Source organism: Grammomys surdaster, unplaced genomic scaffold (assembly GCF_004785775.1).
Source record: "Grammomys surdaster isolate TR1022 unplaced genomic scaffold, NIH_TR_1.0 62, whole genome shotgun sequence".
Lineage (NCBI taxonomy): Eukaryota > Metazoa > Chordata > Mammalia > Rodentia > Muridae > Grammomys > Grammomys surdaster.
Genome location: NW_021604564.1, coordinates 24623837 through 24650111, shown reverse-complemented (window position 1 = coordinate 24650111; position 26275 = coordinate 24623837). Strand labels below are relative to the sequence as shown.

The following is a 26275-nucleotide window of genomic DNA, read 5'->3' as shown; positions in this document are numbered from 1 at the left end:
GGCCTCAAATTCACTTTGTAGCCAAGAGGATAGCCTCTACCTCCTGTGTGCTAGTGCTAAGATTACAGACATTACCACCATTCCCAGTTTATGCACTACTGGGGATTGAACCCAGACACTGTGCAAGCTATATCCCTAGCCCTACAGTGACTATCCTAAAGATACATACAGAAACAAGAAAACAAACACAAGATTGCTGGAGAGATGGCTCAAATGGTTGAGAACACTGGCTGCTATTCCTGAGGACCCACGTTCAATTCCCAGCTCCCATATAGTGGCTAACAATCGTTTGTAACTCCAGTTTCAGGGGATCTGACACCCTCTTCTGGCCCCATGGCACCAGGAATGTTTGTGATATATAGACATGTATGCAGGCAAAATACCCATCCATACATGAAGTGTATATAACGAATATTTACACACTCCAGATGTTCCCAGTTTCCTAAGCAATTAATACCTGAGAAGTTTGCTACATGAGTGCATTCATCCATGACTCCTTTCATGAATATTAAAGATTCTTTTTGAAGATTGCTTCTTCTTTGTTCTCTGCTGAGCAGGTGAAATGACTGAGGGTTGTAACTTGCAAACCAACTTTTGTTAGTTGAGAGTGTTTGATTCAAGCATTCCATCTTAGCTGAATCTTGCAACAGCTGTCCTTTTGAAGTAGCACTGATAGATGTTTTACCAGAATTATGGCACTCGGCATGCTTTGGGGATACAACTTGGTCTGTCGTATCTAAATTTAAAGTTCTGGAGACCAGATTCAGGTCAGTCAGTTTGTCTGCATTGCTAGGGAAGTGTTTCATGAACTCATGTTCCATTTTGAAAGAATCTGTCTGAATAGATGATAAGAAGAGCCATTTAATATATATTAGAACTTTATGAAACATTTTAAAAACAGAAAAGATAAAAAGTATCAGTAAGTAAAATATGGCACAGCACAAATAAAATAGCCTAGTATTAGAAATTGATGAACAGCTAGGGGTGGTGACACACACCTATGATTACAGCATTTAGGCCGAGGCAGGAGAACAGGGTGTACTAGGCTAGCCTGGGCTACCTAGTGAGAACTTGTAACCGAAAACCACCATGGCCACCACCACCATCACTGCCACCACACACAGAGAGTAACAGAAGTATTTTTTTGTTTTCTTTTGTTCTGGCATAGGGTCCTACTACACAGGCTCCCTCCCATTCCTGATCCTCCTGCTTAAGCTTCCCAGGTGCTGAGATCATAGGCGCAGGGCATCACTTCTCGCTCTAAAGTCCCTTCCCTTTTAAGGCACATGTGAATAAACCATATATAAAGGGAAAATGTTTATTCTGCTTATTATAAAAGGTTTCCCACAGTCACGTTTAAAGATGGAAAACAAACTGGCGACAGATAAGAGGACGCAGGAAAGTGGAAGTGGTGATTATTGTTCATCGGGTAGGCTTTTACTTTGGGAAGATGAAAAGATTTTGAGATGAATGGTGGTGATGGCTCACAACTGTGACTGTGCTCACTGTCAATAAACTGGACCAGCAAGATGATTAAAATGACATTTTTTAAATGGTAAATTTCATGTAGGTAAACTTGCTATCATCCTTACAGGGTCAAAGGAAAACCAGATGACAAAATCTGAAGAGGATAAAGATAAATGGCACATTTTTGTTGAATGTTTCCTAATAATGTCAAAGTTGCCAGGCAGTGGTCGTGCACTCCTTTAATTTAACCTCAGCACTGAGGAGGCGGAGGCAGGCAGATCTGAGTCTGAGGCCAGTCTGGTCTACAGAGTTCCAGGACAGCCAGGGGTACACAGAGAAACCCTGTCTCAAAGACGCAAAAACAAACAGTCAAAGTTACCTGCATCAGGTTTTACTGCCAAAAATTTCAAAACATAGCTATAATCTGTTTTAATTCTAGACTTTCTGAAAGTTTTATGGGCATATCTGTACTACAATGTACATTTAAGCATAAGAAATAACTACTTGAAATCCTTTCTTTGAGATAGACTAACAATTAAAAAAATACAAAAGAAAAAATATTCCCTATGAAAGTTCCAAAAGTAGATTAGAAATATATTGACTTATAAAAAGAACATAATTTAAATGAAAATAACATATACATAAAGAAAGATCAAAAGAACAAATGACATCCTTGCAAGATTGCCTTGTAACTTAGGACAAATAGCCAATCAATTTTAAAATCTTATTTTGGAGACACATCCTTGCTGGCCTAAAGCTTACTATGTCGAGCAGGATAGCATCAAATAGATCTACCTGCTTCTGCCTCCTGAGTGCTGGAATTAAAGATGTACACTATCGGTAATGCCTGGCTCAAATCACTTTTTTGTTTGTTTGTTTGTTTTGTTTTGTTTTTCAAGACAGGGTTTCTCTGTGTAGCCCTGGCTGTCCTGGAACTCACTCTGTAGACCAGGCTGACCTTGAACTGAGAAATCCACCTGCCTCTGCCTCCTTAGTGCTGGGATTAAAGGCGCTTACCTGTTTCTTAAGTGCTCAAATCACTTTTATTGAGAACTAGAATGAAGTAATTTTTAAAAGTATAATAGAAAAAAATGAGCTGAATACATAAAGAAAATGTGGCATATTAAATTTTGTTTATCTGTAAATAGTTATGACATTTATAGACAATAGAAGGAACTGGAGATGATTTAGCAGAATTATCTAGACTCAGGAAGACAAATACTGCATACACACACACACACACACACACACACACACACAAACGTTTGTGTATGTTACAGAAATATAAAATACATGGTTTTAGGCTTATAAGCATATGGTCAATGTCACCAATAATGAGATAAAGCTATTCCAATTTTAATATCAGTTGCGTTTAACAGGCTCCCAAACCTCAGTACAGCTAGCACCATGTTAGAGCACCGTTTTTACCTTAAAACCCAGCACACAGGACCAAATACCTGCCAAAATGAACTGATAGGACACTTGGAGTTCAAGCTCAGTAAGCTAAGTACCACTGGAAGCTGCTACACAGAAAAATTGTTATTTTCTTTATATAACTAAATATACAATCAACTTTTACTTCAATGTTACATGAACATTACAATACTCCATCTGGGTATGGTGGCCTACCTTTAATCTCAGCACTTGGAAGGGAGAGGCAGGCAGATCTCTGTGAGTTTCAGATCAGTTTGGTCTACAGACTGAGTTCCAGAACCTATCTCAAAAAACCAATGACCAAATCAAAACTTACCCCACAGTATTCAAGCATATGAATAATTTCTTTTTCATAAACTGTCTGTGTATAATACTGCTTTTCCAGTTCCCGCCAATTAATTGATTTACTCAATACACCCTGAAATAAAGAAAAAAATTATGACATGGCTATCTCAGTACTTTATTATTATTATTATTATTATTAATTGCTGTATAAGAGTTAGTGCAATTGGACTTGAGATTATTCACCTTTTGAAAGGCCTGTTTATATCCTTGAGTGGAGTCTGGGAATTTGATCAATAAGTAGCTTTTATACTGATATGGAACTTTCCCTAAATGCTAAGAGTGAGCCACTGGAGTCATATTGTTTGTACACGTCTGTGCTCTGCTTACCACTGCAGTTCCTTCTGACTTACGATACACTGGAGACAGGGCATCTAACTCACTCTCAGCTCTGCCAGGCTCAGTGAAGAGCAGCATTTCACTGTTAGAAGTGACTACATGGTTTATTAAGCATAAACCATGAGATTCAACTGAGCAAGGGCCCTTGGAAGCCTGTATCAGGTTTGCCTCATATGCTTTTTCCTTTTATTGATTTTTCTGTCATATCTTTTTGCTAAAGTTAGGCTACGTGTGTGTGTGTGTGTGTGTGTGTGTGTGTGTGTGTGTATAAAATAGAGAGAGTGTATGTGTTCTGTTATTCCTTCTTGTAGTCACTAAATCTAGGGGTGACCCTCTAATATCACTATATTTAAGTCCATGTTTTCAAGTATCAACCACAATCCAATTACCGTAGTGAAGACCCCAGACGCTGTGGACCAAGACAGGCATGGAATCAACGGCATGGGCTTGGGCCAGTTGGACACTGCTAAGGAGGCCATCTGTTAATTAGATAACAGCAAGTTTACAGAGTTTCTGTTCTTTAATATGAAAAATACGAAATACTAAAAAGTACTTTGTCTGGTGGGAAGTGGGTAAGACAGGGGCTGTAAGATAGAATGCCTCTATATTATAGATTCAACAACACATAAATTTCCTTTTAGAAAACAAGAAACTAAAAGGCTTTATTTCAAATTTTTAGAGGTAGCCTTGCTGTGCTCATAGGCTGCTGCTGCTTTACATGTGTGCCATTTCTTCCTCAGTCTCTCAAGTTCTAGGATTACAAGCATGCACTTGCCACACCTGGCTTTGAGGAACATTTTGGATTTAAGTTTTTATAATTCAAATGATCATCTATAGCAAACTACACATACATTTTTAAGTACATAAATCACACACACAAAATGGTAATGACAAACATTACATAATTAGTCAGAGCACACTGCAGGTACTAACTTCACTAAGTGCTTCATAGAGAACACAGTGCAGCAAGCAATTAGGGTATAGTACCATGGACATGTACTGAAAATCAAGCACAATTTACAGGTGAAGTTGGGATTCAAAATGGGTTTTGTTGGCAAACTGTAAAGTTGTCTCCTCAACTAGGTGATGCACTAGAGACATTAGTGCCTGATATTGCTAGAGCCTTGTGAAACAAGCTAGTGCATTGTGAGCAGGAGAAAGTCAAGACCAGACCCTAGCATTCAAGTAAAAACAGAGAGGAAAAACTTAAAAGAAGCCAGCTAGGACTCAGATCAATGCCTTGCTTAGCCCTCATCAGAGAGGCTTCTTGAAATAGTTGAGAACAAAACCCCACAACTGGACAATGGGAGCTGGAGGGGCATGGATCTCGGAGTCCAAGGCCAGCTGACCTACAGATGGAGTTCCAGGGTAGGTAGGGCTACAGAGCAACCTTGTCTCAAAAAAAAAAAAAAAGAGAAAAAAAGGGGGTGAGGGGGCTTTGGAGCACTTGGCCTTACATGGCATGTTTTCTTCTACCCTCTCCTTAACACTCAGGAGCCTGTGCAAAGGAAGAGGAATCAAAGAGGGGCTAGAAAGATTAAGAGCCAGAGGTAGTGGATGACTCTAGGGAAACAGTGTCTTCTAGACACAACAGAACTGATAACAGGATCTCACAGAGAAGACAGGAAGCATGAACAAGTTCAAACCAGATTGGCTGCCAGCCCTAGAGGGAGAGGTTGAGGGTGGTGGGTGGGTGGGAGTAGTGTCCTCACCCCTAACCAACAGCTGACTACGATTGGTACCCACAAGGAAACAAAGGAGTCTTCTCCAACTGAGTCTCACTGAGCATATTAACCACAGTTCAAGTAAGGCCCATACCCAGGAATAGATGGCCAACACAAAACAAATTCAATGGCATTTTTGTAGACTTTTCATCTCATTTAGCTTTGTTTGGGCATTTTTGTTTGTTTTTGTTTTGTCTTATTGGCCATAAGACAAATTTGTTTCCAATTTTGTGGAGGTTTTTTTTTTTGGGGGGGGTGCATATTTCTTGTTTTTATTTGTATGTTTTTGTTTGGTTTCATTTGTTTGTTTGCTTTTTGAGACAGGGATTCCTCTGTGTAGCCTTGGCTGTCCTGTCTTGGAACTTACTCTGTAGACCAGACTGGCCATGAACTCCGAGATCTACCTGCCTCTGCCTCTTGGACTGCTGGTACCAAAGGTGTATACCACCAATGCTAGCTATCACTTGGCTTTTTACTTGTTTTTCAAAGAAAGATAAACAGTGTGGATTGGGTGGACAAGAAGGTAGTGGGGATCTGGGAAAAAATGGGAGAGGGAAAAAATATGATTAGAATATATTGTATATAAATTTTTTTTCCCAATAATTAAAAAAAAAAAGAAAGAAAGAGAAAAAAGACCTGGCACAGCAAACCAATTAAGGGTCTGTTCAGTGTAGTCTAATAGACAAAGCATACATGTGTGGTACTGGGGATGGAGAAAGGTAATACACAAAGTAAAAATTATCAAAATACATTCTACGCATAATGAAATGTCACAAAATATGTTGGACAGTTAATATGCACTAAAAAAGATAAAAGGCATCTCCTAGTTAGTTTTTCTTCTGACTGTTAGTATTCTGTCTAAACTCCACCTCCACAGTTATCTGGCAACACCCAGGTATGCTCCTCCTCACAGTTACCTGGCAACATCCAGGTAGGCCTGCCCACTATAAAAGGGGCTGCTTGCCTCCTCCTCTCTCTCTTATTCTCTTGCCTCTAGCTTCTCTCTGCCCCCTTGCCCTTCCCCCCTTCTCCACGTGGTCATGGCTGGCCTCTACTTCTCCTCTTTCTCTGCTATCTTCTTCTGTTTCTCTCCCCCCAACTTTGCCCTCTCCCCTAAATAACTCCCCTCCTTGTGGAACCATCTGGTCTGCTGTTATCTGTTCTAAGCTGCTGCCGAAGTCTAACACTGACCAATAGCAAAAGCAAGGATATACTTTGAATATATTTAAAAGACCCTTGAAAAGTTAAGATTTTTTTTTTTGTAATCAACTTTTTTTTTTCCTGAAAAGGTTTGTTTGTGTATGGCCAGCTATCCTAGAACTTGCTCTGTAGATCATGATAGCCTGAATTCACAGAGATCTGCTTGCCTTTGCCTCCAAAGGGCTGGGATTAAGGCATGCAGAATTTCTCCATTTCCTGGAACTCACTCTGGAGGCCAGGCTGGACTTGATTTCAAAGATCTACCTGCCTCTGCCTCCCAAATGTTGATATTAAAGGTGTGCACCACTGCCTAGCTGTAATCAACTTTTAATAAAACATGAAATCCAAAATCTGAGCTATACCTGAAGTTGTACAATATATTTGTGTCTACATAAATTATACAAAATAATATTACTTTCTTATTGGAACTGCCTCTACTTCCTACTTTCACCAACATTAAATTCATGCTTCAAGTACAATTAAAATGACTCCTCTTTATAAACATGGTAGCAATGAATAAAAGCTGCAAAGACTCACATGTCCTCCCATGGATATTCCAGTCATCCCAAGAGGTCCATAACCTTCCCTCTCCAGCCAGTGTAAGAGAGCTGCAGACTCAAGAATGAGAGCGCCTCCCATCACAAATAGGTCAGACACATTTTTTAAGCTGGATCTTCTAGCCTCACAAAACAAATAAGAAAATAATTTATTTCATGCATTTACATTTTTAAAAATTTATGTATTTATTTAAAGATCTATTTATTTTATTTATGAGTGCTCTATCTGTACATACAGATGCATATCAGAAGAGGACATCAGAATTCATTATTGATGGTTATAAACTACCATGTGGTTGCTGGGAATTGAACTCAGGACCTCTGAAAGAGCAGACAGTGCTCTTAACTGCTGAGCCATCTCTCCAGTCCAAACTTATTTTATGTGTATTGGTGTTTTGTCTGCATGTATACCTGTGTGAGAATGTCAGACCTTGGAGTTACAGACAATTATAAGCTACCATGTAGGTGCCAGGATTTGAACCTGGGTTCTCTGGAAAAGTAGTCAGTGCTCTTAATTGCCAAGCCATCTCTCCAACCCCTAAAGTTTATTGTTTTTTTTTTTTTAAAGACAAGGTTTCTCTGTGTAGCCCCAGCTGTCCTAGAACTCACTTTGTAAACTAGGCTGGCCTTGAACTCAGAGATCTGCTTGCCTCTGCCTCCTAAATGCTGGGACTAAAGGCATAAACCATCATGCCTGGCTAACATTTACATTTTTAATCAAGCTGGGCTACACCTTTAATCCCAGCATTTGGGAGGCAGAGGTTGAGGCAGGTGGATCTCTGAGTTTGAGGCCAGCTTGGTCTACAAAATGAGTTCCAGGACAGCCAGGGCTATACAAAGAAACCCTGCCTCAAGCCCCCACCCCCACCCCCCCAACCCCCACCAACAAGAAAAAAAAAAGCAAGAAAATGTTGGGTAGGGGTGTCTACTGGTCCATGTGCACATATATACATGTCACAATATGTTTAGAAGTCAGAAGACAACTCTGTGGGTGGAATTAGTTGTCACTTTCCACATTTATGTGGTTTCCACAAATTAAACTTAGGTTGTCAGGCTTGTGCAACATCTTTTCTTCTTTTTTTTTTTTAAACCAGTTTAGCCATTTTCACTGGCCCACAATTACATTTTATTTTTTTCTCCTGAAAGGAATGTAGCTTGGGCTAGCAGAGAATTCATCTGTAGCCCTGAAATCTGAGATCTTCCTGCCTCTGCCTCCTAAGTGCTGAAATTTCAGATATGTGCTACCATGCCTGACTATAAAAACATGCTTTAATCAATTAATTTATTTTTGAGACTGGGCCTTGCCATGCATACCAGACTGCCCTCAAATTATTAGTGCTGGGATTACAGGTATATAACATGAAACCTGACTAAATTAATTTAAATAAAAACAAACATACCTGAAATTTTCTATTATTAATTTTTTGACACAGGCTCAGGATGACTGAACTTCTGACCCAGTAACCTTTGCTTCACAGGTGCTGCTGGCATTACAGGAGGGCCACTGTGCCCTGCATCAGAGGAGTTCTCATAAAGAGAAGCCTGCTTTCTGCAACTAGAGGCTTAGTAGATGGCAGATGTTAAACTGTGGGTGGCTGAGGTTCTAATGCCAAACTGGTCTCTCATCACAGAATTAATGTAAGAGGCACCAATTGAATAATCATTAAGTGAATTTGTGTACATTTTGACAAGATTTCATTGGTATGCTGAAGCAGGAGCAGGGTTTAGGCCAGCCTGGGCTCCACAGTAAAACCGTTTCAATAACACTAACAAGAACAAACTGTATGCTCTCCTTTTATCAAAATTGATCACATTCAATTTGAAAAGACCCCACTTCCTTTGTTTTCTGTTCTTAAGCTAGTTTCATTACAAAATTAATTTTAGTCTTGCATGGATTCTGAGGTTCTGCTTCCTGTTATTCCTTGGTTCTTTTCGTAGAATATACTAGTGTGAGGTTCTGAGACAGGGATGTTTATGATGGACCTGTTTTCGTTTGTAATCTTTGTTTACTTACTTTGGATGAAAACAGACTTAAGATGACTTTTTAAAGGAGAGAAGCAAGACAAGATGGTACATGGTTACAATCCCATCACGTGGGAGGTTCAAGTAGGCCAGTGTGGACAACTGAGTGAGGAATCTCATTCAGTTCCCACCTCCCTGGCCACAACCAACGCAAGCAAGAGCAGTAAACTGATTTAAAGATGTAAACTGCAAGCCATTTGTACTCCTGTTGAATGCCCCGATGAAAAAAAGACAACAAACTGGACCATCCTCACTACTGATTTTCAGTACTGTGGATCAAATGCAGGGTCTTATCTACACTGACTCCAGCTCCACCTGCACCAGTACATAATATAAGAAACAATGGCTTTTGTTTGTTAGTTTGTTTTTTGACACAAGGTTTCTCTGTATAACCTTGGCTGCCCCTGAACTCAGAAATCCACCTGGTTCTGTCTCCTGAATTCAGGGATTAAAGGCATGTTCCAGCACACCCAATAGGACGAATGTCTTTTTTATCTCTATTCTATGAAGGAGGTAGGTGGAACTAAAGAGGCCAGCTTATAGAATTAGTACATGACAAGTTATCATTCCAACCTCAGTCTGTCTTTTACTAACTCAGATTGCTTCTTGTTAGTCTAAATAAACTCTCCCTCTCCCTCTCCCTCTCCCCCCCTCCCCACCTCTCTCTCCAGAGACAGGGTTTCTTTATATAGTTTTCTTCTGTCCTGGAACTAGCTTTGTAGACCAGGCTGGCCACAGAGATCTGTCCTCTGCTTCCTGAGTGATAGGATTAAAGGAGTGTGCTACCACTCCCTGGCAAACTCTCTGTTTTTTAAGCAATTTATAGATAAGGAAAAAATAACACCTATATTTGATTACAGGGTTTGGCTCCCGACTGAAAATTCTTGAACTATCTAGCGTGGACTTTAACTTTCACATTGTTTCACAGAGTTCATCCTAATCTAGTCCTCACAGTAAACAAGGAACCCTGGGCACTGATTCAAAGCATATACTTCCTTTTGGAAAAACTGCCCCAACCTTCCAGTAACGGTCTTCAAAAGGCCATTCCACTGTTCTGTCAAGCCAGCTACTTGGGTATGGCAAGGAACACAATAAGATGAGTGGGTTCCATGATCATTGGCCCACTGTCACACTATGAAGTGAGTTCCTTGGTCAGATGCAATGCTGTGTGGAATACCATGACTGGATAAGGCATTGTCTAAGGAACGGATGGTTGTTATGTGCCCCAATACAGCACCATTCTCCTGGGTGACCAGCCAGCAACCTGTTGGTAGATGCTGTAGAAAGAAGACATTGGTCTTTCCTTCATGAAAAGGGCAAGGGCTTTGTCCTTATTTGAATATACTGTTGGGATCAAACAAATGAGACTTATCCTAACTACTGCCATTTTGTTTTTAGACTCTTATTTTGATCATAAAGTGAAATTAAGTTTAAGCTCCCAGGCTGTTGGAAGCTTTCCAGATAGGTAGCTAACTTCCTCCTTATTCTTCTTTTGTTCCCAAAAACATAATGACTGTTCCTGACTGTGAAAGAACAAATGATTCTGATGGAAAATTGTGACGGTAACCTGGCACAGATGTATGTGGGTGTTAAGCTTGAAAACTCTGTAACATTCTGGCTCAGGGGTTGCGGTTCAGTTCCCCAGTCTTTTCTGCTGTCCTGATCAGTAAAAATTAAAGTCAGTGGTCATACAGGCCTTTAATCCCAGCACTTGGGAAGCAGAGGCAGATAGATCTGTCAGTAAGAGGTCAACTTGGTCTACAGCTTGAACAGTTGGGGGACTACACAGAGAAATGCTGTCTCAGAAAAACAAACAAAAAGAATTTAAGTCTATATTCTTTCTAAGTTTTATAAGTCAACTAAGGAAATGATTAACCAAAGACAACCAAAAATTTTTCCTAGAGACTGCAAAAATGAAGACAATGAAGGGATATATACTTACACTTGGTCCTTAGGCTTCCTGCAGCCATTTAAGAAGATGGGTCAAAGAGAAAGTTTTAAAATAATTAAATATACTCATCTCAGAACACATTACTTAAGCAAAACAGTTAAATTTGAATACAATACCCAAGTAACTACTCCCTAGTTACTTCAAAAGTTGATTACGAGCCCTTACATTTTTAACTTAACTAGTTTTTAAAATTTACAGTTTTACTGAGATATAATCACAAACCAAATAATCCATTTATTTGAAGTGTATAAATTAATATACTCAGTATACTTACAAGGTTGTACAATCTTCAATTTAGTTATAAAATGAAATTTATTGATATAATTTACATATTTAATTTAGAAATCTAAGAAATATAGAAAAAACATTCAAAACTACTTTCTTTCTTTCTTTCTTTCTTTTTTTTTTTTTGGTTTTTCAAGACAGGGTTTCTCTGTGTAGCCCTGGCTGTCCTGGAACTCACTCTGTAGACCAAGCTAGCCTCGAACTCTCGAACTCAGAAATCCGCCTGCCTCTGCCTCCCAAGTGCTGGGATTAAAGGCGTGCGCCACCACCGCCCAGCGAACTGTACATTTCTTTTATAGGAGAAATGTGCATCAGTTTTTTTTTTTGTGAGTAATCTGACATCATCTGAAAATTAAGTATTGTTCTAAACCTCTACCTTTACTTTACTATAAATGCATTTCACTTCTTTTATAGCAAAAGTTTGACTTATTAAGTCCAACATAAGAACCTTAAGAAACAGAAGTACAGTTTATCATTATTATAAATAGGATTAAAATATTTATGTTAGTCTCACTATACATCTAATGCAGGCTCTAACTCACAACCTTTCTGCTTCAACCTTCTTAGCACCTGGGGTTACAGGAATTTACCACCATATATGGCACACTTTTTACTTTTTTTTTTTTTTCTTTTTTGAGATAGAGTAGTTGTGGCTATTTTGGAAATTGCTATGCCTCAAATTCACCTAGAACCTCCTGGGATAAAAGGCATGCACCAACTATTATTCTTAATTTTTTTTTTTTTGACCAGGATTTCTTGTAGCTTAGGTTGGCCTCAAACTTACTGTGTACCCAAAGTTGGCCTTGAACTCTACTTTCCATTACATTTCTTTTTAAAATGCATAAACAAACTTTTCTTCCTTTTCATTCTTGCTTTTTAATAATTTTCTGAACTGATAACTGGATTTAACTAGTTTTGAAAAGTTAGTTACCATGGGGGTTGGAGAGATGGCTCAGTGGTTGAGAGCACCCGATGTTCTTCTTTTGAAGAGTAAATATATAAACAAAGAGAGAAAGAAATGTTTTAAGTTATCATAAAAGGATATAATAAGGGTTTTCTAGTAACAACGAAGCCATTCTGGCCTCCTTAATCATAGGACGAGCCATGAGCGTTCTACGCCTCCAGTAATGCTGTAGGAAGAAGAGGTGACATGTTAGGAATACTATAGACAAGTGCTGAGGAGAAGTGCTAAGACTTTTCTAGGTTGAAGTCCTATGATGTCACAAGTCTTACATGGTCTCCTGTTCCAGCCAGATGAATGCACACAGGTCTATATCTGCTGTTCCATTCCTTAGGCACGATAAACTGGAACCTATTAAAAAAATGAGATTTTTTTTTTTTAAAAAAGAAAATTAGCTACAAACTATACACACATATATCCATGTATATGTTTTTAATCATTTGTTTAATTAATTCATGGAGAAGGTCTTGTCATTATATAATTCAGGCTGGCCTGAACTTACTATGTAGGTAACGCTGGCCTCGAACTTGTGGCCCTCCTACCTTAACAACCTGAGTGCTGGAGTTCCAGGTGTAGTTCATGCCAGCTCTAAGCTCTCATGTGAAAAGCTGTCATAATTAAGCTCTCTCTAGAAGGACGGGCTAGTGGATCTACATTTACTAACATTTATTTGTTTGTGTGTGTATATGTATGTGTGGGAGTGGTGTGCCCAGATGCAGGTCAGAGAACAACCTGCAGGAGTTCTTTTCCTTCACCACAAGAGTCCTAGGAATTGAACTTTGTCAGTCTTAACAAAGTGTCTCTATCTACTCAGCTATCTTACTGGCCTATACTTTAACTATCTGAAATAAATACTTAGAATTTTGACATTCAGTTTGTAACTATGTGTCCAAAAACTACAATATTATAAACCTAATTCTCTTAGGAGGAAAAAACATGAAAGCAGGAGGAAGAGTTAGAAAGATTAGGGATTTAAAAAAAAGAGAAAAGAAAAGAAAGATTAGGGATTTGGTGAGATGGGGAAGAGAATGAGAATACTGGGAATAGAATGTTGCAAAGAATACTATGTTCATGAATGAAACTGTAAAAGAATTAAAAAAAAAATTAAAAAGGGGAATGACCTATGATACCACAGATGGGGAGAAAAAAAAATAAACAGCAGGTGTGTCAAACTTTTAGCATGTTTATTTAACGTGGCAGGATGTTATTGTCAGATAAAACTAGATGACTATTCTCTCAGAAACTGAACAGTGAGGCTGGAATACAGTTAAGAAAGTACAAAAACTAAGCAAAGCACTTGCTTACCATGAGCAAGATTCTAGGTTTAATCCCACGTTCCACAAAAAAGTATATTTACATAATATAGACATATATACACATTCATAAATATACATATATTTGTAAACACCCCCCCCCCACACACACACTTTTTAAAAAAGAAACTGGAGAGATTGAGCAGCAGTTAAGAGAACTTCCTGCTTTTCTAGAGGATCTGAGCTCAGTCCCAGGAAGCATACACATCAGATCGGGTAGATAGCTCACAAACACCAGGAACTCCATTGCACCAGAAAGTTGGTAAGATAAATTAAAACACACACACACACACACACACACACACACACACACACACAGTTTCTCTACATATCCTTGACTGTCCTGGAATTCTTTATATAGACCAGGCTAGCCTTGAACGCAATAAGCTACGCTTGCTTCTGCTTCCCAAATACTGGGATTAAAGGAATGCACCACAACCAGCCAACAAAATGATTTTTAAAATTCCATTAAGACAGTTGTATGACTTGGTAGTTACAACAATTATTATATGCTTAAAATGAGTAGCTCATATATACATATATGAAATATATCCATATTTGTATCCTTATGTATGTATATATGTATACATATACACACCCATATATATATATCTTTAATCATGATAATTAGGATTCACAAATTCTCCTATTTTTTTTATCCCTATAACAAAACAAAACACAGAAAATTCTCCAATGTATAAGCATTTCTAAGGGAAAAAGATAAACAAGAGGGGTTGATCAATGGCTCAGCTAGCAACGTGAGACTTCCAAGAGTGATTGTAGTGGCCAAGTAGACAAGAGATGTAAGCAAGCACTATGACCTTATTTTTACCCATGTAAAGATCTGGGATGTAGATCAGTTGGTGGAGACTTGCCTCACTTGCAAAAGGCCCTAGGTTCAATCTCCAGGAAAATATAAAACTGGCCTTAGTACACTCCTGTAATCCCAACACTCAGGATTTAGAGGCAGGAAGATTAGAAGTCCAAAGCCATAACAAGTTTGAGGCCAGCTTGGGTGGGATAGGTGAAACTATCCAAAACAAAAGCCAGGTGTGGTATTCACTTGTGATCTCAGTTTCAATGCTGGGGAAGAACTGGCTTGCTGCCTGCTAGTCTAGTCTCATCTGTAAGCGCCCTTGAGACTCTATTTTAAGAAAAAAGGCGGGGCTGGAGAGATGGCTCAGTGGTTAAGAGCACTGACTGCTCTTCCAGAGGTCCTGAGTTCAATTGCCAGCACCCACATGGTGGCTCACAACCATTTATAATGGGGTCTGATGCCCTCTTCCGGTGTGTCTGAAGACAGCTACGGTGTACTCATATAAATAAAAACAAATAAATAAGTAAAAGAACACTTTAAAAAAAATAAAAAAAGGTGGATAATTCCTACAAAACAACATAGGAGGTTGACCTACAGCTATCCACCACCTTCATGTGGATGCATATACATAATGCCCCCCCACACACACGAAAGATGAGTTAAGTTGAAAAATTATACTGTCCTAGAAGTTTGATGAGATGGTAGCAGCAGGTGGAAGTGCTTGCTGTCAAGCTAGATTGGTGCACTTGAGTTCTGCATCCCACATTGCAGGAGAGAACCATCATCTTCATGTTTTCATTTTACCCCTACATGTATACACATCCATACACAAATTATTTTTTTAAAAGAGCCCTAGAAGAATAGGGTAGAAAGCTTTTTATTTGTTCTACTCTTTTTAAATTTAAAACATATTTTGGATTATGCTTTACTCCATTTATTTGTTTGATTGTTTAAAATCTGGTGTCACTATGTAGCCTAGGTTGGACTGGAGCTTGTCATCCTCTTTCCTCTAATTCCAGAGTTTTGGGATTTAAGTCAGTGCAGTAGCGCATGCTCGTAACCCTAGTTCTTAAAAGAGACAGGAGGATGACAAATTCAAAGCTAGCCTGGTCCACAGAGTAAGTTTTACACCAGCTAAGGGCTACACAGTGAGAGACCTTATGTCAACACAGAAACAAAAACAAACTATACAAACAGGTTTTGGGATTACAGGCATATATTACCATGTCCAGCTAACTGGATATATTTTATTTTATTTCCTCCTTTAAGAAATTATTACTTTGAGTTCGAGGCCAGCCTGGTCTACAGAGTGAGTTCCAGGAGAGCCAGGGTTCCACAGAGAAACCCTGTCTCAAAAAACCAAAAAAAAAAAAGGAAATTATTATTCTTAGTGTATATGTATGTGTGACCGCTTATCTGTTCATGTATCAGACATAGTGTGTCCAAAGAGGTGCTGAGCACACTGAATATATCAGGAGAAATGATTTTCTGAAAAGAAAAAAAATTACCATCTCATTTAGTACGTAGCATTATTTTCTTACTTTACAGATGCGGAAACTGAGATACAGAAAAATTAAATGACTTGTGTGAGGTCTTAAATCTAGAAATGGTGTAGCTGGAATTGTAAGTGCTGAGCTTTTAAATACTAAGTTATATGAACTTTTGTAGTTATATAATAGAATATAAACTTTCCATATTCTAAGTTTCAAAAGTGTATGAAGAGATAGGGCGGAAAGAAGGGCAGTAGCAACTAATTCATGTAATTAGAACATTGCATCTGTAGCCTCACAGAAGGACTCTTTTATCTCTTTCTTTCCTTTTCTGATTTTTTTTTTTTTGTGGTTGTTTTGTTTTGTCTTTCCTCATGAGATAAAGTCTCCATATATAGCTCAGAAGACTTGAACTCATGGTCTTCCTGCCTTAGCTTTCCAAATTATGGGATTCTAGACTCAGTGGCACAACGCCTGTCTCCACCACTTCTTACTATGATTTCCTTTTACTTGACTTCTTTTGTCTTGTACCTTTGTACTCATGTCTGTTTTCGCACTTTGTCTCTGCAAATGCCATTATAATTAACACACACACACACACACACACACACACACACACGTTAAGATAAGAGTAAGACACTTTATGCCAGTAACCTGTAAATATTGCCTTTAAATCTCAGTGAGTAGTTTGACTTTGACATTGCTACTCATGGGTCACTGCTTTTCTTAATGACTAGTTGAAAAGGCTACTAGCTGAAAGTAGTACTTTTGAGTTTCAAACTGTATATTTCAAAGGCAAACACTGCTGATTTCTTGGTTGTTGTTTGTTCTTGAAACAGGGTCTTTCTGTGTAATCTTGGCTAGTCTAGAAGTCACTATACAGATCAGGCTGGCTTCTCCTATTGAGTATTAGAGGCATGAGCCACTACATCTGGACCCAGTGGTGTTTTGAAAGTTAACAGGAAAGCTTAGGAGGGAAGCTCTACCTTCTGTCACATGAAATGAGTAGTGATTTTTCCTTTGCCTTAAAACTCTTTCTAATTCTGCATGGTTCTTTGGAAAGTCAAGATGTAAGTGTGTCATTGCACTGTCTGATTTCCTGAGTACAGATGGAGTAGGCTTAAGAGATTACAAGTCAGGAGGGTGCTGAAGTAGCAGCACGTGGCTTTGGTGAGGCATTCCACATGCTTTTATGAAGGACTCCCTGAACAGATAAATAGATGTGACACACCCTTCTCCTTCCCTCTAGTAACAGTTTCCCTTCAACAGCACCTTCTCTTCATTACTGTCCACATTACTTTCAGCCTTTTCAACTAGTCATTAAGAAAAGAAGTGATCATGGGCAGCAATGTTAAAGTCAAACTACTCATTGAGATTTAAAGGCATGACTCTACTAGCATAGCCCCATGCAGTAAATACATAGGGAGATGACTGGCAGAATCATCTATCCCCTGTGTTTCATGAAGAGCACTAGCTCCTGCAGCGTTTCTATAGGCTAGGAGAATGTTCACACTATTACTTTTCACCTTGCTACATGAGTAGAAAATTGGTAGGTAGCACATTAGTAATGTAAGAATGGTTTAAAAACATGTTTACATTAAAGACCACATATGAATTCATATTTATTACTGTTAAAACATCAGAATAAAGTAGAGATATACTATTAATTTTCTTAATGTGTTTTACTGCCATTCATTAAGACTTACTTTAAGCCGGGCAGTGGTGGCACACGCCTTTAATCCCAGCCCTTGGGAGGCAGAGGCAGGTGGATTTCTGAGTTCGAGGCCAGCCTGGTCTACAGAGTGAGTTCCAGGACAGCCAGAAACATACAGAGAAACCCTGTCTCGAAAAACCAAAAGACTTACTTTAAAATAATATAAAACATGGCTGGAGAATTGGCTCAACAGTTAAGAACACTTGTTGCTTTTGCATAGGACCCAGGTTCAATTCCCAGCACCTATGTGGTGGCTCGCAACCATCCATAATGCTAATTTGAAGGGATGTGGATGTGCCTCTTCTAAGTTCTGCATATTCATGGTACACACACATGCAGGCAAAACACTCATGCATATATATATATGTGTGTGTGTGTGTGTGTGTGTGTGTGTGTGTGTGGACACATACATACACATGTATATGAGACAGTATTTTTAATATCTAATTGTATACATGGTAATCCTAGGTATGGTGGCACATGCCTATGATGCAGCACTTGGGATCACAAGTTCAAAGCCAGTCTCAATTACATAGTGAGGTTTTGTTTGTTTTGTTGTTAGACAGGCTGACCTATCTCTCCAGTGATGGGATTAAAAGTTTGTGTCACGATGTCTGAGACAAAGATGGTAACTGTAGTTTTTAAGATTTTTTTTTTTTGCCGGGCGGTGGTGGCGCATACCTTTAATCCCAGCACTTGGGAGGCAGAGGCAGGTGGATTTCTGAGTTCGAGAGTTCGAGGCTATCTTGGTCTACAGAGTGAGTTCCAAGACAGCCAGGGCTACACAGAGAAACCCTGTCTCGAAAAAACCAAAAAAAAAAAAAAAAGTTTTTTTTTTTTTTTAAATTTTATGTGTATATCTGTGCATGTGTATTTGGTCCCCTTGGAGACCGGAAGAAGGCACAAGATGCTCAGGTAGATCTCTGAACTTGAGGCCAGCCTGATATACAGCATGGGTTCCAAGACAGCTAGGGCTAAACAGAGAAAGCCTGTCTCAAAAAAACAAAAAGAAGCCGGTCAGTGGTGGCACACGCCTTTAATCCCAGCACTTGGGAGGCAGAGGCAGGCGGATTTCTGAGTTCCAGGACAGCCTGGTCTACAGAGGGAGTTCCAGGACAGCCAGGGCTACACAAAGAAACCCTGTCTTGAAAAACCAAAAAAAAAAAAAAAAAAAAGAAAAAAAAAAAAAAAAAAAAAAAGAAAAAAGAAAACAAGCAAACAGAGACAAAAAATAGAGGATGTCTCAAACAAAGCAAAATAAAACTAAAAACAAACACAAATATTCCCCAACAAATCTAGAAACTTCATGAAACTAGACAGGTAAAAAATATATAGAAAGATGTTAGGTTGCTTAAATGAACAAAATATGCCATTTAAGTGCCTTGAAAATTTAGGAACTTATGGTAGAGCCACTGAAGGGAATACTTACCAGCTATTAACACAATGACAGACTACCTTCATTGATTAGTTAGGTCAAAATGAAAATAAGCAGTCTTACATGTGAATACCAAGGAAAAAAGACGATGATAGATGTAACACAGCAATGATCTCTCTGTGGCAATTATTCATACTATTCTCTTATTTGTATCTTATTATACCTCAATGCAGTGATAAGTTACTATGCCCACTCTGCCCCCAAGCAGATCAGTAAAGAACAGAAAACGGACGTCAATGTGCATCATTTGGGAATTTCTACTCATCAAAATGAATAATGCTTTAAGATTATGCCACTGCAGACCAGCACCTGGGAGGCTAGGGCAAGAGGCTTGACAGTTTTGAAGCTAGCCTGGAATATACAGTGACTGTGTCTCAAGCACTTGTTTTTTGTTTTTGTTTTTTTTTGAGACACAGTTTCACTGTGTAGTCCTGGCTGTCCTGGAACTCACTCTGGAGACCAGAGTGTCAAGCACTCTTTAAAAACAAAAAATAAATGATATTGCAGAGTTAAATTTGGTTATTTCCCTATCCAAGAACGAACTTCCTTAACTCATTATAAATGTTGAAATGATATTCTAAGACTGAATTTCTCCTTCCTCCGTCAAGCCATGTTAACCACGTTCTTTTTTACCAAGTTCTTCCCCTTTTCTTTAAGCTAATACCTACACAATTTTCTAGCTAAGGCTGAAAAGCTACAAGGGGACACAGATCCAGGGAGTACAACTATAGTATGTAGAAATAGCAATTCCTTTACCATACCATTAATATATAGTCTAAAGAACCACATGTTTACTTAACTGGTTTATTGTCATTGAATACAATTTTCATTCCTGCTGTCATTTAGCCCTTTTAACAACCATGTGGGATAAAGTGTTATCATCTTTATTTTACAACATATGGTTCAGAGAAATACCTGGCCCTAAGGTCACTGGATTAATAAGTAGTGGAGCCAGGGTTCAGTCCAGATCTGTTTAAAGCCAAAGTCCTTGTTTTTTTGCTCTATTCAACACTACTTGCATTTTATTTTAATTTTATTAAAAGAAAAAAATTAAACCAAAACCTAATACCAAAACCCAAACAAACAAACAAACAAACAAACCAAAAAAACAGGTCTGAGAAAATAGGTAAGTATTTCAGAACACTGGCTGCTCCTCTAAAGGATCCAAGTTCAATTCTCAGAACCCACATAGTGAGACACAGATATCTATAACTCCAGTCCCAGACCTAGCACATTCTTTTGGCCTCCTGGGTACCAGCACATACATCATGCAGACATACCTGCAGATAAAAAATCTACTCATATAAAATAAATAAATGAATAAAATTTAAAATAATAATTATCTTAGAGCAAGAAAAAACTGACTACCACAAGTAAATACCACAGTTACGCTGGTTCTGTTTTGTTCTGTTTTTCTTTTTTTTGGCTTTTGAGACAGGGTTTTTCTGTGTATCCTTGGCCACCCTAGAGCCCCATCATCATAGAAATTTAAAAATGAAATTTTATTGTGTGTGTGTGTTCATGTGTGGAAATCAGAGGACAGCTTGTGGGAATTCTCTCCTTCTATCATTGGAGTCCTGGGAATTGTCAGCAGGCATGGTCAGGTGTCTTTACGCAGTAAGCTATCTCACTACCCCTCAAAGTGAAAATTTAGAAGGCAAACTCTACTTAGAAATGAGCAGAGCCAGCATATGACTAAAATTCTTTGGAAACATTTCTATGTGACTGTGGATGTTTGAATTTTTATGAAAATGGTGTTGACTTCTTAAGCTTTCACCTCACCTTGTTATCAGTAACTATAATTAATCTCCTAGTATTAGGGTATTAGCCACACTTTGTAAGCATAAGCAGTACTTACATGCACTCAAGGATCTTTGAACAGTGTCCTGCTAGACACAACTCACTCATCTTGCTTGCCAAACAGATCCTTACCTTGCAATAACAGATTCAATTGGCATGATACCAGGCACATAATGGGCCATGGGAGAAACAAAGTGTCCATCTAGGATCTTACAATCTGACTGCTCTTCAACCTAAAAGAAAAGAAAACTGAGGTGTATACAAAGTAGACTAAGATATAGGTCTATCATGGACTTTTTTTTTTGATAAAAAATTCTATTCAACTAATTACTAACATTCTCTTATTTCTTGCACATGAACATTGTTTTTACCTACAACAACTGAGCTACATCCTCAGAACCAAAACTTTTTCATTGCTTACTATGTTTCCTTTTTGGCCCATTTTTTTAACCAAAAGACATACTTTTATTCAAGACTATCTATAGTTTCATATTTATTTAATGATATGTAACTGATACCTTCTGAAATATTTCAAGCTTTGTCTTTCAAACTCCATTTATATTTACCTAACAGGGAATTACCCATTGTACCTTTTAAAAGACAGATTCATAAATATTTGTTTTCTTTCTATGCTATAGTATAGTTGGGAAATAAATTTAATTCACACACTGGCAGGCACTATCTCAAAATAAAATACAAGTTAAAAGAATTCAGTACCATTCAACAGGGCTAGGAGTACAGCTTAGTACAGAGCATGTGGCAAGTGGGGAGTCCCTGTATTCAACTCTAGGTACCACAAAAACAAAAAACAATCAAGAACATTCAACTATATAAAAGCAATCAAAAGTACAATTTGGAAGCAGCAATAATTTGGTGCCATCTAAGCTACTATCAAGTATTCAGAGTGGTTTGATATCATCTTCATTGTGTGATATCATACTGATGCATTATGTAAGGACAAAGGGGATTTTTTTTTTTTCTGTAGTAAAGGGAATTTGTAAGCACTTGTGGTAACACATATTTAAAATCACTTCAGTTTTGAAGCTGAGGCAGGAGGCTTAGGAGTTCAAAGCTAGCTTGGGTTACATAGCAAGACTTGTCTCAAAAAAAAAAAAGCAACAATAAAAAAGGTAATCTGCTAACATCCAATACCTAAGCTTACCCCCCCCCCTCTTTGTTTTTTTTCGAGACAGGGTTTCTCTGTGTAGCCCTGGCTGTCCTGGAACTCACTCTGTAGACCAGGCTGGCCTCGAACTCAAAAATCCACCTGCCTCTGCCTCCCAAGCGCTGGGATTAAAGGCGTGCGCCACCACTGCCCGGCTCTAAGCTTACTTCTCAAGAAATTATTTTTTAGTATAAAAAAAATTCTATTTCAAGTCACAGGTTAAAATTAAAATAGCAGAAAGGTATCACATATTTTTACTATAATAAAAAACAAACAAACAAAACAAAAACCCATCCATGTCAGTGGCTGCAGGTGTTATGTATCGGTATTATGTATCTGTGAGTTAAGATTAGTAAACTGTTTTTCTTCCATACAGCAGGCATTCTTCCAATCATCTATATATATACCTTGGTCCCACCATTAAAAAACAAAGATAGGGGCCTGGAGGGATGGCTCAGTGGTTAAAAGCACACCATGCTCTTCCTGAGGACCTGAATTTGAGTCCCAGCACCCACATTAGGTGGCTTACAACGCTCTGTAACCCCAGCTCCAGGGGAATCTCACACCTCTGACCTCCATGGGCACTTGCATTCATGTGCACATACAACCCCCACACATACAAACAATTAAAAATAATAAAAATAAATCTTAAAAAAAAAACCCAAAAAACAAAAACAATGCTGGGTGTTTGGGGCACGCTTTAATCTCAGCACTCACAGGTGGATCTCTGAGACTGAAGACAACCTGGTCTACAGAGTAAGTTCCAGGACAGCCAGGGCTAATAGCGAAACTCTGACAAAAACCAAAACACCAAAAAACAAACAAAAAAAGACAAGAAAAAAATCAAGACAAACAAATCAACAAAACTAACAAACCAACAAAAACCAAAAAAAAAAAAAAAAAAAAAAATCCCACCAGGAGCTGGAGTGGTTCATGAGTTAAATGGTGCACTAGGTGCTCTTCCAGAGGACACAGGTTCAAGTCCCGGCATCCATATAAGATCTTACAATTGTCTGTAATCCAGTTCTACGTAGTTTCATTCCCTCTTATAGATTTACACGCAGGCAAAACACCAGTGTACATAAACAAAACAAAACAAAACACCTCACCCAAAAAACCCCAATTAACCAACCAATACCACCAAACCCAAAGCAAACCACAAACAAAACCGACTGTGCAAATTATCTATTTAACAAGTGCCCCCCATCGAAAGAGTAAAACGCTATTTTTACCAAGCAGTGTGCCACGAAGCTTTGCTTATCAGATTCCAATCAACCTGTATATTTTTGCATCAGTAGAATACTGTCAGTACAGGTTTGTAACACTCATTTATATATGACTACATTAATCTCTCTCTCTTTTTTTTTTTTTTTTTTTTTTTTTTTTGTGTGTGTGTGTGTGACAGGGTTTCTCTGTGTAACCCTGGCTGATCTTGTGCATTGATCTCTTTGTCATTCTTCCTTTTCAGGGTACTCCTGATCTGATTGTACCTTCCTGTATTTTCCCAAAATAGAGATGCCTTAAAACTATATATTACGCATTTCTTGTCTTCATATGTGTGTATGTAGCTCAGACTTGCCTGAATTCACTGTATAGTCAAGGATGCTTTTCAACTTCTAATCCTTTGCCTCCACTTCTAGAATTACAGATGTGTGCCGCCACCACCACAGTGGTGGGTGTTAAATGCAGTGCTGGCTGTTAAACCTCAGGCTTTGTATAAATTAGGCAAACGCCCTATCCACAGATCTATATTCTCAGCTCCCTAAATTCTACACTGATTGATTGGCTGGGATACGTACAAGTGCTGGTGAGAATCTGATCAAACTGGGACTCTTGTACAATGCTGGTGGGGATGTAAAATGGTGCAGATAATCTGTGAAATAGTCTGGGGTTTTGCTAGGTTAGATATAGAGCCACCATATGAACCAACAATAAACCCACAGATATAGTAAACAGAACTACTTCATACAGAATGTTCGTGTAACATTTATACTTGAATGTTCACAGTAGTTTATTCATAATAGCCCCCAAATAGTAGAAGCAACCAAAATGTCTATGAATTTATAAGTAGATAAGAAATTATATGGTCACAGAAAAGATTACTGATGCATGGTAAAACATGGACAAGCCTTATAAACATACTAAGAGGGCAAGAGAGGGCAAATGCACTTGTAGTAACAGATTGGCAACCCAAGTTCAAGTCCCAGAACTCACCTAAAGGTGGAAGGATAGAGCCATGTCTACAACATTATCCTCTAATCTATTATTTGACATGCATGAGATGCCATGTGTGCCCACCCACACAGACCATGTACACAACAAAATAATGAAAATAAACTGAAAAATACTTTCTAAGCCAAGTATCAGAGATCATATACTGCATAATTCCATTTATAAGAAATATCCTAAACATGAGACTCCATAGATACAGAAAGCAAATTAGTAACTGCCAGCAAATGGGGATAGAAGCTGTGGGAAATCATAGCTAGAGTCATAATGTGTCTTTGGGTCAATGAAAATATTACAGAGTAAAATGGCTTAAAAAAAGTGATAGCCCGAAAAAAAAAAGTGATAGGTAATGGTTATATACTTAGGCAACAAATCTAAAACATTCCATTGCATAATTTACATAATTTAAAATGTTAAAGACTGAGGGTGGGTGTGTCCTCCAATTGTTAAGGGGATCATCTGTGCTGTGCAGAAACAGGATCAGGAGGTGGAGACTAGCAGAGATGAAAGAAGACTTGACCTGTACTTGGCACACTCTGCTTATTTAAAAGCCTCCATTCTTGGTATGGTTATTTGTGTATGTATTTCTTTACTGTGTGTTCGGTGTTTGCACATCTAAGTATGTGGGCATGCTCAAACATGTATGTGTGGTGACCAGAAGTCATCACAGGTTGTCTTCTTCTAGTGAGTGCTCTTCTGTATTCTTTTTTTTGAGCCAGGATCTTTCTACGAAGCCCTAGCTATCCTAAACTCCTTATGCAGACTGGCTGGCTTTGAACTCACAGGGATCTGCCTGTTTCTGGCTCCCTACTGTTGAGATTAAAGGCAGTTTCTCCCATGCCAGGCTGCTCTGTTTTTTGCAATGAAACCTCTCCCTGAACCTGGAGCGTGCAGTCTCTACTAGATCAGCAGGCCCTAAGATCCCTCTGTCCTTTTTTCTCCAGTACTAGTGTTAAAGGTACCCACCTCCCTAGTTGGCCTGTATGTGGATACTGGGAATCTAAACCCAGGCCCTCGTGCTTGTGCAATGAGCATGTCCACACTGGGCCATCTCCTCAGCCTATAAACCCTACTCCTTTTTTTCTTTTTTGTTTTTTGAGATAGGGTCTCTCTGCTGTAGCCTTAGCTACCCTCACAGACATCCTACTGCTTCTGCCTAGCAGGAGACACACCTAGCTAAAAGTATATATATATGTATACACACACACACATATACACATGTATATGTAAAAGTATATATATATATATATATATATATATATATATATATATATATATATATGTGTGTGTGTGTACATATACATATGTACATATATGTGTGTATATGTATGTGCATATATATGTGCATATATGTGTGTTGTTTTTTGGGGTTTTTTTTTTTGGTTTCTTGAGGCAGTGTTTCTCACACAGATCTGCCTGCCTTTGCCTCCTGAATGCTGGGATCAAAGGCATATGGCACCACCACCTGGCCCAAAGACCTATAATTTTTAAAAGAAAAAAAATAAAAGGCCATCTTTTTATAAACAGAATATTTTATAAAGAGAAAAATATTCACCAAAATCATAAAGAAATTCTTAAAATCTAGACCAAATGTAACATTCTAGCTGTGGAAAAGGCGTCTGTGTTTTTCTGAGGTTTTTTTTTTTTTTGGGGGGGGGAGGAGAAACTTTTGGTGAAGGAAATCTAAATATATCCAGTATATTCAATATGTAAAAGATGCAAATTATACTTACTTCAGCTGAAGGTCAGGGATGGATTGTGAAACCTACCCATCTAGTTCCCTTCTATAATATTTCAAAGTACTCAATTATACAAACTTAGATTTTACATAAAAGCAGCTGATTGCTTTGGAAACAAAACAATTTCAAACATGTTCTTGTCTCCCTAAGTCCAGAGTACCTTCTAGCCTTCTCTGAGCACTGTGTTCTATTACAGCTCCCTGGTACTTCCTAATAGCTGCTTTTGCAAATATGCCTAATGTGCTCATCCTCCAAGTAGATTGCTTTCTTTTAATACTTACTAGTTTTCTT

At 38.4% G+C, this 26275-nt stretch overlaps 1 protein-coding gene across 3 annotated transcripts in view; it reads right to left on the bottom strand.

Annotated features, from left to right (window-relative positions):
• Positions 1 to 26275, bottom strand: part of Abhd18 (abhydrolase domain containing 18) — a 39216-nt gene that overhangs the window by 1315 nt on the left and 11626 nt on the right. For 2 of the 3 annotated variants that reach the window (XM_028762901.1, XM_028762908.1), the window contains 8 exons: positions 20984 to 21084; positions 12555 to 12633; positions 12367 to 12451; positions 11028 to 11055; positions 7044 to 7182; positions 3972 to 4061; positions 3218 to 3319; positions 458 to 836 (listed from right to left, as the gene is read on the bottom strand). In XM_028762901.1, the coding sequence (XP_028618734.1) occupies positions 458 to 836; positions 3218 to 3319; positions 3972 to 4061; positions 7044 to 7182; positions 11028 to 11055; positions 12367 to 12451; positions 12555 to 12633; positions 20984 to 21084 (1003 nt within the window). Of the gene's footprint in view, positions 1 to 457; positions 837 to 3217; positions 3320 to 3971; positions 4062 to 7043; positions 7183 to 11027; positions 11056 to 12252; positions 12324 to 12366; positions 12452 to 12554; positions 12634 to 20983; positions 21085 to 26275 lie in introns of those variants that run through there. The other variant, XM_028762917.1, reaches the window with a different exon arrangement.